At 41.8% G+C, this 14,987-nt stretch overlaps 1 protein-coding gene across 1 annotated transcript in view; it reads left to right on the top strand.

Moving 5' to 3' along the window:
• Window positions 1-14,987, top strand: part of iws1 (interacts with SUPT6H, CTD assembly factor 1) — a 62,925-nt gene that overhangs the window by 30,110 nt on the left and 17,828 nt on the right. Inside the window, exons 6-8 of the mRNA XM_073040782.1 lie at window positions 6,042-6,108; window positions 10,020-10,132; window positions 10,894-11,044. Coding sequence (XP_072896883.1) covers window positions 6,042-6,108; window positions 10,020-10,132; window positions 10,894-11,044 — 331 coding nt within the window. The remainder of the gene's footprint in view (window positions 1-6,041; window positions 6,109-10,019; window positions 10,133-10,893; window positions 11,045-14,987) is intronic.

Consider the following 14,987-nt stretch of genomic DNA (forward strand, 5'->3'; position numbering starts at 1 on the left):
AAAAAGATACTCTCTGTCTACTTTATCTATGCCTCTCATAACCTTGTAAATCTCTATCAGATCTACCCTGAGCTTCAGTCATGTGTTGCTTGGATTTCTAGCATCTGTAGATCTTCTGTTTTCAAGTTTGCCCAGCCTCTCATAATAGCACATGCCCTCTCAACCAGGCAGCATTGTCTCCCGTACCATCACCGCCCTTATCAACTCCAGAGACCTTCCATCCTCAGCCAAAAAACTCATAATTCCCACACCCCGCACTGCTCGGTTTTACCTCCTCCCCCAAGATCCACAAGCCTGACTGTCCTGGTAGACCCATAGTTTTGGCCTGCTTCTGCCCCACTGAACTTGTATCTGCCTACCTGGACTGCATTTTGTCACCCATCGTTCAGTCCCTCCCCACCTACATCCGGGATACATACCATTCCCTCCACCTCTTCAATAACTTCCAGTTTCCCGGTCCCAACCGTTTCATTTTCACTATGGATGTCCAAACCTTATACACTTCCATTCCCCATCAAGAAGGCCTCAAAACCCTCCGCTACTTTCTGGACAATAGACCTCACCAGTTCCCCACCACCATCACATTTCTCTGGTTGGCAGAACTGGTAATCACACTTATAACTTCTCTTTTGGCTCTTCCCACTTTCTTCAGACCAAGGGTGTAGCTATGGGAACTTGCATGGGCCCCAGCTATGCCTGACTCTTCGTTGGTTATATGGAACAGTCTATGTTCCAAACCTATACTGGTACTGCTTCCCAACTTTTCCTTCGCTACATTGACGACTACATTGGTGCTGCTTCCTGCACCCATGCTGAGCTCATCAATTTCATCGACTTTGCCTCTAACTTCCACCCAGCCCTCAAATTCACTTGGTCCATCTCAGACACTTCTCTTCCCTTTCTCGATCTCTCGGTCTCCATCTCTGGAGACAGACTGTCCACTGACATATTCTATAAATCCACTGACTCTCATAACTACCTCGACTGCACCTCTTCCCACCCTACCACATGCAAAAATGCTATTCCCTATTCCCAGTTCCTCCGTCTCTGCTGCATCTGCTCCCAGGATGAGGGTTTCCATTCCAGGACACCTCAAATGTCCTTTTTCTTTAAGGATCATGCTTTCCCTTCTGCCGTTATCAATGATGCCCTCACCCGCATCTCCTCCATTTCCTGCACTTTGGCCCGCACCCCATCCTCCCGTCACCACAACAGGGACAGAGTTCTCCTTGTCCTCACCTACCACCCCACCAGCCTCCGGATCCAGCACATTATCCTCCGCAGCTTCCGCCACTTTCAACAGGACCCCACCACTAAGCACATCTTTCCCTCTCTACCCCTCTCTGCTTTTTGCAGGGATCGTTCCCTTCACGACTCCCTGATCCACACGTCCCTCCCCACGGATCTCCCACCTGGCACTTAACCCTGCAAGCATAAGTGCTACATCTGTCCCTACACTTCCTCTCTTACCACCATTCAGGGCCCCAAACAGTCCTTCCAGGTGAGGCAACACTACTTGCGAGTCTGTTGGGATCATCTATTGCATCCGGTGCTCCCGGTGTGGCCTCCTCTACATCGGTGAGACCCGACGCAGATTGGGGGACCGCTTCGTCGATCACCTCCGCTCAGTCCGCCACAACAGACAGGATCTCCTGGTTGCCACCCACTTCAACTCTGCTTCACATTCCCATTTGGATATGTCCGTACATGGCCTCCTCTACTGCCATGATGAGGCCAAACTCAGGTTGGAGGAGCAACATCTCATATACCATCTGGGTAGTCTCCAGCCCCTTGACATAAACATTGAATTCTCCAACTTCCGATAATTCCCTGCCCCTCCCTTCCCCTATCCCACTTTCACTCTGCCTCCTCCAGCTGCCTATCACCTCCTTCATGGTTCTGCCACCTTCTACTACCGATAGTGCTTTCCCCTTACGTTCCTCCTTCACCTCTCCTGCCTATACCCCCCCCCCCCCCCCCGCTTCCCCTTCCCCACCCCTTGATCTTTCCCCTTACTGGTTTTTCACCTGGCACCTACCAGCCTTCTTCCCATCCTCCCCCCCACCTTCTTTATAGGGCCCCTGCCCCCTCCCTCTTCAGTCCTAATGAAGGTTCTCAGCCCGAAACGTTGACTGTTCGTTTCCACAGATGCTGCCCGACCTGTTGAGTTCCTCCAGCGTGTTGCGCATGTTGCTTTGACCCCAGCATCTACAGAGTATTTTGTGTTTAACATTCTAGTAAACCTCTTTTGCACCCTCTCCAAAGCCTTAAGATCCTTCCTATAGTGGAATGACCAGAATGGTATGCAGTACTCCAGATGTGGCCTGATCAGAATTCTTTGAGGTTGCAACATAACGACTTGACTTTTGAACACAATGTCTTGACTAATAAAAGCAAGCATTCCATAAGCCACCATAACCACCTTATCAATAGACAATAGGTGCAGGAGTAGGCCATTCGGCCCTTCTAGCCAGCACCGCCATTCACTGTGATCATGGCTGATCATACACAATCAGTACCCCGTTCCTGTCCTCTCCCCATATCCCTTGACCCCGCTATCTATAAGAGCTCTATCTAACTCTCTCTTGAATGCATCCAGAGACTTGGCCTCCACTGCCTTCTGGGGCAGAGCATTCCACATATCTACCACTCTCTGGGTGAAAAAGTTTTTCCGCATCTCTGTTCTAAATGGCCTACCCCTTATTCTTAAACTGTGGCCTCTAGTTCTGGACTCACCCATCAGTGGGAACATGCTTCCTGCCTCCAGTGTGTCCAATCCCTTAATAATCTTATATGTTTCAAACAGATCCCCTCTCATCCTTCTAAATTCCAGTGTATACAAGCCCAGTCGCTCCAATCTTTCAACATATGACAGTCCCGCCATTCCGGGAATTAACCTTGTGAACCTACGCTGCACTCCCTCGATAGCAAGAATGTCCTTCCTCAAATTTGGAGACCAAAACTGCACACAGTACTCCAAGTGGGGTCTCACCAGGGCCCTGTACAGCTGCAGAAGGACCTCTTTACTCCTATACTCAATTCCTCTTGTTATAAAGGCCAGCATGCCATTAGCTTTCTTCACTGCCTGCTGTACCTGTATGCTTGCTTTCATTGACTGATGTACAAGAACACCTAGATCTCGTTGTACTTCCCCTTTTCCTAACTTGACTCCATTTAGATAGTAATCTGCCTTCCTGTTCTTGCCACCAAAGTGGATAACTTCATATTTATCCACATTAAACTGCATCTGCCATACATTTGCCCACTCACCCAACCTGTCCAAGTCACCCTGCATTCTCATAACATCCTTCTGACATTTCACACTGCCACCCAGCTTTGTGTCATCGGCAAATTTGCTAATGTTACTTTTAATCCCTTCATCTAAATCATTAATGTATATTGTAAACAGCTGCGGTCCCAGCACTGAACCTTGCGGTACCCCACTGGTCACAGCCTGCCATTCCGAAAGGGACCCGTTAATATCTACTCTTTGTTTCCTGTCAGCCAGCCAATTTTCAATCCATGTCAGTACTTTGCCCCCAATACCATGTGCCCTAATTTTGCCCACTAATCTCCTATGTGGGACTTTATCAAAAGCTTTCTGGAAGTCCAGGTACACTACATCCACTGGCTCTCCCTTGTCCATTTTCATAGTTACATCGTCAAAAAACTCCAGAAGATTAGTCAAGCATGATTTTCCCTTCGTAAATCCATGCTGACTCGGACTGATCCTTCTACTGCTATCCAAATGTGTCGTAATTTCCTCTTTTATAATTGACTCCAGCATCTTTCCCACCACTGACGTCAGGCTAACTGGTCTATAATTCCCTGTTTTCTCTCTCCCTCCTTTCTTGAAAAGTGGGACAACATTATCCACCCTCCAATCAGCAGGAACTGTTCCTGAATCTATAGAACATTGGAAAATGATTACCAATGCGCCCACGATTTCTAGAGCCACCTCTTTAAGTACCCTGGAATGCAGACCATCAGGTCCCGGGGACTTAGCAGCCTTCAGACTCAACAGTCTATCCAACACTGTTTCTTGCCTAATATAAATTTCCTTCAGTTCATCCTTTACCCTAGTTCCTTTGGCCACTATTACATCTGAGAGATTGTGTCTTCCCTAATGAAGACAGATCCAAAGTACCTTTTCAACTCGTCTGCCATTTCCTTGTTCCCCACAATAAATTCACCTGTTTCTATCTTCAATGCCCCAATTTTGGTCTTAACTATTTTTTTGCTATTCACATACCTAAAGAAGCTTTTACTATCCTCCTTTATATTCTTGGCTAGTTTACCTTCGTACCTCATTGTTTTCTTTTTTGTTATCTTCTGTTGCTCTTTAAAAGCTTCCCAGTCCCCCGTTTTCCCGCTCATCTTTGCTATGTTATACTTTTTTATTTTTATACTGCCCTTTACTTCCCTCGTCAGCCACAGCCGCCCCTTACTCCCCTTAGGATCTTTCTTCCTCTTTGGAATAAACCGATCCTGCACCTTCTGCATTATTTCCAGAAATACCTGCCATTGTTGTTCCACTGTCTTCCCTGCAAGGGTATTGTTCCATTGAACTTTGGCCAGCTCCTCCCTCATAGCTCCCTTTGTTCAACTGTAATACTGACACATCTGATTTTCCCTTTTCATTCTCAAATTGTAGGTTAAAACATATATTATGGTCACTACCTCCTAAAGGTTCCTTTACCTTGGGGTCCCTGATCAAATCCAGTTCATTGCACAACACTAAATCTAGAATTGCCTTCTCCCTGGTAGGCTCCAGTACAAGTTGTTCTAAGAATCCATCTCGGAGGCACTCCACAAACTCCCTTTCTTGGGGTCCAGTACCATTCTGATTCTCCCAGTCCACCTGCATGTTGAAATCCCCCATGACAACTGTATCATTACCTTTGCAACATGCCAATTTTAACTCTTCATTCAACTTACACCCTACATCCAGACTGCTGTTTGGGGGCCTGTAGGTAACTCCCATTAGGGTCTTTCTACCCTTAGAATTTCTCAGTTCTATCCATATTGACTCTGCATCCCCTGATTCTGTGTCCCCCCTCGCAAGGGACTGAATATCATTCCTCACCAACAGAGCCACCCCACCCCCTCTGCCAGTCAGTCTGTCCTTTCGATAAGATGTATATCCTTGAATATTCATTTCCCAGGCCCTGTCCGCTTGAAGCCATGTCTCTGTTATTCCCACAACATCGTACTTGCCAAATTCCAACTGAGCCTCAAGCTCATCTACTTTATTCCTTATACTTTGTGCATTCATATATAATACTTTTAATTCATTACTTCCCTCTCCTTTCATATCAATTCCTATTTCACTTGGCCATACTGTATGATCTCTTCTTGAGCTTTCTACTCCATTGATTTTGTTGTCCTTTTTAACTTTTCTTATTTTCACTTTCCCTTTAACTCCATCCTTATATTTCCAGTTCATCCCCTCCCCACCACTACTTAGTTTAAACACATCCGTGTTGCAGTGGCAAACCTGTCTGCCAGAGTGCTGGTCTCCCGCCTATTAAGGTGCAACCCGTTCCTTATCGAACTGTGTAGCCTCTTTCAAAGAGCTATAAACTTGGACCCCAGGATCTCTCTGCTCGGACTGTCTGCATTTTCCCTACCAAGATGCAACACCTCACATTTATCTGGGTTAAACTCCATCTGCCATTTCTCTGCCGAGATCTGCAATGATCTAAATTGTGCTGTATTCTTTGCCAGTCTTCTACACTATCCAGAACTCCACCAATCTTGATATCATGTGCAATCTTACTAATCCACCCATCCAGGTCATTTATATACATCACAAACAACAGTCAGTTGTTCTAAATTTTAGTGGAAATTAATTTCTTTTGGAGATGTACCATATTAGGAAATCTCCATTGGCCATAACAGGGTATGTGCGGATGCTCAGTGGCGTTGCAACTGCAGTGGAATATGAGAATATGCCCTCACATATAGATAATTATTTCCTATTAATGGGACAAATGTCTATGGGTAACCTGGTAACATTGTCCTCTGCTTCCTCAAAACAGGACTGGTGTTGGAAACTTGATAGCTGACATTTTTGGTGAATCGGATGATGAAGGGGAAGAGTTTACAGTACGTATAGAGTTGGTTTGTAAGCACTGTGGTTCAGCTGATTTATTACTGTTTTAAAAATGAAAAAATACCCTGCTTATTGTTGTAGACTTAAACTCTGTCAAAGAATATTTGAAAATCATAATGTTAACTTAAATAATAAATGCTTGTAACCTTTCCAAGGAAAGGTATTTGGAGGGCAACATACAAAATACTCGTATCTATTTAAATAACTCTTAAATAGCATTTTCAATCTGACACTTAGCCTGTTCTGAAAACCAAGTAATCTCAAGTTATCGTAAAAGTTTACAAAAGAAGCCACTTCAGCCTACCTTGTAAACCATAAAAAAGATTCTTTAGAGAAAATTTTGTAACTCGTATGTTATAGCAAATAGAATGCTGTTCCAAGTCCTATTTAAAATAGAATGAGGGTTTCTGCCTGTATACTTGTATAAGAATCAAACTCCCATAATTCATGAGATGGGATAAAACCTTATTCTTCATAATCCTACATAATAACTCAAATGTACTCATCTGTTATTGATATCTTCTAGTGAAAAAGTACTTCCTGTTCAATGGTTCCAGACATCTTGTAATTTTATATACCTTTATAAACCTTTCTATAGTTTATCGACCTTGACCTCCTATCAAAGAATTAATTTTGGATCCAACCTATTTCATTCCTTGGGATTCCACAGGCTTTTAATTCTTGATTATTCTGTCATATAGGCTGTATCATCAGGCCTTCTTAACATCAATTCGATTGTGCCTTAACAAAACTATATCAACTTGATCAGTCTTGATCAGTGTGTACCTTTCTGAGTGCATTCCTCAGACGTTTACTAATAATTTGCTTCCTGTGTGTTTGTCTAGTGATACTCGGTCTATTATTTTTCTCCTTTTTTGAGCTAAAGTGCCACATTAAGTACTTTTCCAATTCTCCTGCACTTGTTCACCCTCCATGTAATTAAACACGATTAATGCCAACACTGTTTCTTCACTTGCTTTTTCGATGGCCTGAGATACATGTTTTCTAGACCTGGTGATTTATTTACTTACAAAGGTTCTGAGCCCTTCAATATTTAATGTTTTAGTTCTAATAATTGGGTAGAAGTTTGCTTTTCAAAGTGCCTATAGCCTAGACTGGTACAACTGAGAGCTAATGATCAGGAATTTCGGAGTGCTTAGCCAGTAAAGATACATGGGCTACAAATTGCACAGTACATCTATTTGGGAGAGAAGGCTGTGTTGACATTCAGCCAGTGTTCAGTTCATGCTGTACCACACATCATAGATTGTTTCTCAGTTCTAGCCACTGCCATATTGCTGGATACATTGGTTATGACCAAAGAGAAAAATGGCTGGAGACGCTTAGCCCTTTAGTGCAAGGATGTGTCAAAAATTAGAGAAAATAGTGAAAAGTAACCTGTCAATATCTACAAAAGTATATCTACCAAAAAAAAGCAATACTAGCTCTACTATTTTTGTCCAGTGTGAATTTCCCTCCTCCTTAATACATGTACAAACAACATTACAAAGAAATAGAATATTTCACCATGTATGGCATGAAAGGCATCATAAAGCCAACCTGAGTGCATCAGCCCAGTTTAGAACCTATTACGAGAATATACCAGGGAAGACAGTGAAGTGCACACCCTTAGTGCAATGACAGCAGAATGACTAGGCAGAGTGACAAGTGTGTGTGGAGTACATCTACCGAGTGTTCTCGGTCACGCGTATCTTTGTAATTGAAACTTCATTTTGGGCTACTTAGTCTCATGAATGTTTACAAAGCACTATTTGGGCCATCATATCCTAACTGGAGAGATCTAAAATTAACTCTGTCCTGTGTGTCCAGTAACACTGGGTTTCAAGATACTATAATCAAGTGAGTTGTATATTCTCAGTCCCTTTGGATTTATGCTCGACACTTGTAGATGAATTCTCAGAACCTGTTTTCCTATTGTGGCTTTCCCATTAAACCAAATCAAGTATTTTGCTGCCCTTCCAACATCACTCACCTAACTGAGATATCTGTAGTGCTTCACAATCATATATTAAGTTTGCCTGCTGCTCTGTGAACATGTTGAGTACAAAGCACTTGACACAATTAAACGAGTGTTCTGGTCTTACTGGTTGAAGAAAACTGGATGTCTAAGATAATGAGAGGATCTCCCAGTTGAAAGAGCATGTTGCGTCATATTAGTACGAGGACTTACCCAGTGGAGTCAAGATCACTCCAGCGGGTTCAGTTCTCATTCCTCGTAAACTGGAAAGTGGCTAAAGCACATACTGCAAGCCACTGGAACTATCACACTCCAGGATTGTTTAGTGTTCCACAGAGGGCATTTGGAAATGCATTTTGTCTAAGTGGTGTGTTTTTAAGCTATGGCAAATTCAAGTACCTTTAAAATTCTCTTTACAGCCAAATGGCAGAAATTTTTTCAAAGCCTGGCATTGGAGTTGTGTTCCACAATGGCTGCGGACAATGGCTCATAATGTTTTCAAAATTTCTACAACCATCTACATCTATTATTGCGATGATCCTATACATTTAAGCTCGGCATGAGGTAACTGCCAAGATTCCACTCTTGGGAGTTGGGGGATTGTTAAAAGTGTAGTGTATTTTGTTGAACAGAGGAGCAGTTAAGGAATATGCTTGTTGTCGCACCCTCCTCCACTGCAAATTTGGCAAATTCTGGTTTAGAAAATAATTAAAAGAATGAGAGGAATGTGCATTTTTGTGGTAATGGAGATGTGGAATAGATAGATTTTCTGATTTAATAGCTAATGAAACTTAGGAAGAGTATTAGTTAGTTTAATTGAAAGAATGATAATAAAGCAGGTCATTTATAAGGGAAATGTGTACCTTTTATGTACTTGTGATTTAAAAAAAATATTGGCTGGTTACATGAAAGTGAGTTAAATTTAATTTCTTAGATGCTGTCTGTTTTGGTGCTACACTCCTATCACAAAATGTCAATTGGCAGATTGGACATGCACATGAAACACATATTCTCCTGTCCATTTTACAAGGGAGTAGCACTGTTACTTAAAGGCATGGTTTATGATTTTACTTGACTGGAAGTTGGTAACACTAATGTATGGTAAAGAAATGCACAGGGGATATGTGAACCATAATATGAGATTTACTAGTACTTCCAAACCAAAGAAAATAAATGAGATGATCCAGGAGTTGTAGCAGTGGTATTACTCAATAATCAAACTCACTTTTAACCAAGTTATTATAATTTTGTTTATATACTGAATAGAGCAAGTTTGCTGCTGACCAAACCATACTGAGAAAATTGTCAAATCACTATTCAATCGTTATTAATATAGTAAGCATCAGCTTATTGGACCAAAGAAAGATGTGGTATGAACTTTATGGCAGGTATGCTTAATGAAACAATCTAAAGGTAACTGTTTGTATGCCATGCCCTCTCTGACTCAGAATTGATTTGTTGGTGGTATAGAAGAAACTATACTGGTAACAAAAGTTTGACCCAGGAGTTTGATGCTGGTAATGCTGTATTTAAAATGAATTAGATTCACGGTAAGTATGTAATTTATTGTCTAACCTATCTGATTTATAGTGGCTCTGAGAAAATAAGGTGTTGACTATACTGACATTCAAAGTTGCAATAGACTTCAAACTGAGTTTCCAAATAGATTTTCAAGATCAAGCTTAAGAGTTGTTTGTTTTCTCCAGGGTAAGTTTTCAACTTGTTGCTGTAAGGTCATTTCAACTGTATTCATAATATAGTTGGACACTATAACACACTTGTAACCAACAAGCTTTTAGTATCGAGTAGGGTTTATGGGAAAGAGCTTATAAAGCTTGATTGAAGCATGCTCCTCCTATGCTTTGTTTCATTTCTGGCTATGTTCTGGAGAAATTATCCATAACTGAAGTTTATTCTTCCACTCAGGGTTTTAACCAGGAGGATCTAGATGGTGAAAAAGCCGCACAGGAAGCAGAGAGAAAGAAAATAGTTGCTGAAGAGTCAGACTCGGACAATGAAGTTAGAGGAAAGGGGTTAGAGTAAGTACAAGCATCGTCTTAAAATTCAGATTGTACAGCATCATCTTACACTGGAATGTGATTTTGTTGAAGTTTATGCAAAGCACTATTATTGTTATCATTGACATAGATTTTTACAGTAAGTTCTCAAATCACCTTGGTTGGTAGAAAATGCTAAACGGAATTCCACTACCCCAGAAAGGAAAATTTTTGCTTCAAAAGTTCCAGGGGTGGAGTGAGATTAAGCAATAAAATAGTAAATTAATGACCCAATCAGATTTTAAAGAACCCCACTCTGAAAATGCACTACTATGCATTTGGGATTGATTTATTTATTTATTGGGATACGGTGCGGAATAGGCCCTACTGGCCCTTTGAGCTGCAACCCCAACAATCCGATTTAATCCCAGCCTAATCACAGGATAACTTACAATGACCAATTAACTACCAACTTTGGACTGTGGAAGGAAACCGGAGCACCCAGTGAAAACTTGTGCAGTCATGGGGGCAATGTACAAACTCCTTATGGGCAGTGCTGGGATGATCATGCTCTTTTGGCAGAGAGTTATGGTTCAGATGGCCTGATCCAATGACTTAAAGCTTCAAATAATGGAGGTGTGAAATTACACATTCCACTATCCTTTGGAAAATTCCACATGCCAAGGGATGTACAGACTTGTACATGTGTTACTGGAATTTTTAATAGACTTGCGCTTGGTTGCTGAAAGTGTGCTCTCTCTAGTGTAATCGTTTATACATTGATGGATTTATTTCTGTTGCAGTTCAGACTTTGTTTCTGATTTTGAGATGATGCTACAGAAGAAGAAAGATCAGAACCGGAGGCGGCGGCGAAATCGAGATGGTGGCACTTTCATCAGTGATGCGGATGACGTGGTTAGCGCTATGATCACCAAGATGAATGAAGCAGCAGAAGTGAGTCAACTGCTCGTAAGGCAAGATGGGGATTGGGGAATTGCTCAAAGTCAACAATAAACTAGGAGCAGGAGTAGGCTGCCTGTCCTGCCAGTCAATAAAATAATCACAAATTACCCAAGACCTCAACTCCTCCTCTATGTCACATCCCCATAGCTCTCAATCCCATGGTCTTCTATCTCCCTTCATGTTAAATACTGCTAATGAACTAGCCTCCACACTCCAAGGTATAGGGAATTTAAAAGATTCACTAACCTCTACAAGAAGAAATTTCCATGTAATTCTTTTTATTGTGACCAACCCCTTATCTTGAAACTACTTGTGTCCCCTCGTTTGAAGCTCTTCTACCAATGAGAACTTTTCTACATTTAATCTGTAATGCCCCTTAGCACGTTTCAATAAGATCATCCCTCATCCTTCTGAACAAATAATTTATCTTATTTAGCCTTTCCTCTTAAGGCAATCCTGTCATCTCAGGAATTAGCCTGGTGAATGTCTTTTGGATTGCCTCCAATGCTACTATGAGAGGAACCAAAAATATGCGCAGCACTCCATGTGGCCTTGCTAACAACCTAACAAATTTCCCTATAACTAAATTCTTGCCATTTGGCAATAAATATGCCTCTTGCCCTTTAAAGTAGAACACTTTCAATTAGAAAGCTTAATGATATGTTTGCAGTAGTTGGAAATGAAGTGCATTGTGACTAAATCCAATTTGAGGCCCACCGTTGGTCAGGGTCAACCGTGGATATTATGCCCTAGCCATCTATGCAAGCCAGGGCAGTAGGATGTAGAGAGCAAGCTGTTGCCCATGAAGCAGGCTGCTTCTCTTCTTGCAGCTGCTGAACCCAAAGAGATGGTAGAGACCGATACAGTTTTGCACTTGCAGCATCGCGGGTGTCAGTCAGCGTTGAACTTAACATTGGACTGCCTTAGGGACTCCAGCTCCGAATTTTTCCTTGGCTTTTACTCATGAAACCTTTTTCATCACTGGGTATTGGAGGTTTGAGATCGGAGTTTTTCTTCTCCGGCATGAGCTGCCAACACAGCTGACGAGCTCCATCTGCCTGAAGCGACTGGCTTTACAGCACCAGTAACCCACCTTTGCCCCTGCTCCTGTCAGAAGAGATGGTTCCGCTGGACCTAGTAGAAGCCACATGTGGCCAAGAGCTGGACTTGGTTGTCAGAAGCTAGTTGAGATGTACGAGATAGGGAACATTTAATAGGTAGTGGGAGCTTATGACAACCTCCAGTCCAATACTAACGTACATTTTGAAAATATTAGTTTGGGGAGTGTAATGCAATTGGTTTAAAACTATTAAACAAAAAGTTATAAAGTAGGAGTATCCACCTGGGAACATTAAAATGTGAAATCTTAGTTGTAAGCTGAATCTATTCAGCTCATTGTATTGTCCAGCCAAAACAGTCCAATTTATTTCCCTTCTAAGTTTCTTGTGTCTTCTATCTCTGTTTTGGATTTTGAAGAATAGGCAATGCTCTCTAGGGACAAAAAAAATGTAGCTCGTTTGTTTGGGATTAACGGTATCAGTATCACCCTGTTCCCTGTTCTTTCAGAAGATTTGCATTTTAGATTTTGTAATATATTCCACGTCAGCCAGGTAGCTGATTGGTATGCATAGTTTTGAGCAGATCATTAGCTTGTAGATAACCAGGTCAAATGGGAGTAATCACCAAAAAAGCAAAGAAGAGTGAGTAGAATATATTGCAAAATCTAATGCTCAAACATTCTGTATTGCCAAAGTAAAAATAATTGGAAATGCTGGAATTTTTTTTTTAAATACAGAAAATGTTGGAAGCATTCAGTAGGTCTAGCTGCATCTGTTGAAAGGGATTAACTTCCAGGACTTTTTGTTAGTGTTTCTGGATTTGCTGTTTACATTAAAAGACTATTTGCCAGTAGCAATTCAGTGGCAGTGAAGTGTGTGATGTAGTGACAGAATTGCTAGGTTATTAGGTTTGTGATTCTCTTCGTCATTTAAAGGAAGAGGAAAGGAGCCTAGAGGAGAGAATGAAGCGGGTTGGAAACAAGAGAATAGTAGATGTTTTACTTCAGCAATTTCAATCCAGGTATTGCCTTGCTTGGAATTGCCTAATTCTTAGCATATAAACATGAAAGAAGTGTATGACTGGCAGTTGAATACTTCAGGGTATAGAATTTTCAAGTGTACAATAAAAATTAAATATAAACCAGAGTGAAAGAAGCTGAGGAATACAGTACTGTGCAAAAGCTTGTGGCACCCTAGCTTTTTTATATAAATTTAGTTTTAGACGTTTATTTTTTGCCTTCTGCATTAGTGTGTCAGAAGGAAAAAGCAAATTTTAAATTTCCAAACATTCATTTTCCAAAAAATGAAGTGTTACAGAAGAACCTTTTGTATTTTATTAAAAAAGTAACATGTTAAATAAGAGACCACTTTTCAAATAAAAGCTTATTACTTTGAGGGCATTTTGCCCAGTGCATGATTAAACAAAGATAACTAACGGGTGCTAATGATCAATGACATAATGAGTTGAATGAACTCAACTGATTAACTGAAACAGAAATGGGTGTAGAAGGAATCAAGCTGGGTGAAGGACAACCAAACTGCAAGGTGAGGGTGTGGCAGACGTGACAGTTTTGAATTGAATTGACTTTATTACTTCCTTCACATACATGAGTAAAAATCTTTACGTTACGTCTGTCTAAATATGCAATTTGCAATTTATAATCATTTGTAGTGAATAGTATGTACAACAGGACAGTCATTATAACAGAAATACAATTGTATCAGCATGAATTAATCAGTCTGGTGGCCTAGTGGAAGAATCTGTCCCAGAGCCAATTGGTCCTGGCTTTTATGCTGTAGTACCAGTTTCCTGGATGGTAGCAGCTAGAACAGTTTGTGGTGGGGGTGACTTGGATCCCCCATGATCCTCCGTGCCCTTTTTACACACCTGTCTTTGTAAATATCCTGAATAGTGAAAAGTTGACATCTACAGATTCACTGGGCTGTTCGCACTACTCCCTGCAGAGTCCTGCGATTGAGGGAGGTACAGTTCCCATGCCAGGCAGTAATGCAGCCAGTCAGGATGCTCTCAATTGTGCCTCTGTAGAAAGTTCTTAGGATTTGGGGGCCCATACCAAACTCTTCAACTGTCTGAGGTGAAAGAGGTGTTGTTATGCTTTTTTAACCACACGGCCGGTATGTACAGACCACATGAGATCCTCGGTGATGGAATTTAAAGCTCTCAACCCCAGATCCATTGATGTCTATAGGGGTTAGCCTGTCTCCATTCCTCATGTAGTCCGCAACCAGCTCCTTTGTTCTTGTGACATTGAGGGAGAGGTTTTTTTGACACCACTGTATCAGGGTGATAACTTCTTCTCTGTAGGCTGCCTTGTTAGTATTTTAGATTAGGCCAATCAATATATCATCAGCAAATTTAATTAGCAGATTGGACCTGTGGGTGGCAACACAGCCAAGGATATACAGAGAGTAAAGGAGGGTGCTTGGGACACAGCCCTGGGGGACACCTGTGTTGAGGGGCAGAGGTGAGGGAGCCAGCCCATTTTTACCACCTGCCGGCGATCTAACAGGAAGTCCAGGATCCAGCTGCACAAGGGAGGATGAAGGCCGAGGTCTCTGAACTTCTTGTCGTGCCTGGAGGGAATTATGGTGTTGAATGCTGAACTGTAGTCCAAGAACAGCATTCTCATAAGCATCTTTCTTCTCCAGGTGTGTAAAGACAGTGTAGAGCTAAGGCTATTGAATCATCTGTCTGTCGGTTGCGTCGGTAGGTGAATTGTAAGGGATCCAATGTAGGTGGTCGCTTGCTGCAGATGTTGTCCTTAACCAGCCTCTCAAAGCATTTGCTTATTGAGTTTATCATCAATTCTTACACTATGGCAAGGGTGAGCACAGCAACAAGACACAAATTGGTC

This window comes from Hemitrygon akajei, chromosome 3 (assembly GCF_048418815.1).
Source record: "Hemitrygon akajei chromosome 3, sHemAka1.3, whole genome shotgun sequence".
Classification (NCBI taxonomy): Eukaryota; Metazoa; Chordata; class Chondrichthyes; order Myliobatiformes; family Dasyatidae; genus Hemitrygon; species Hemitrygon akajei.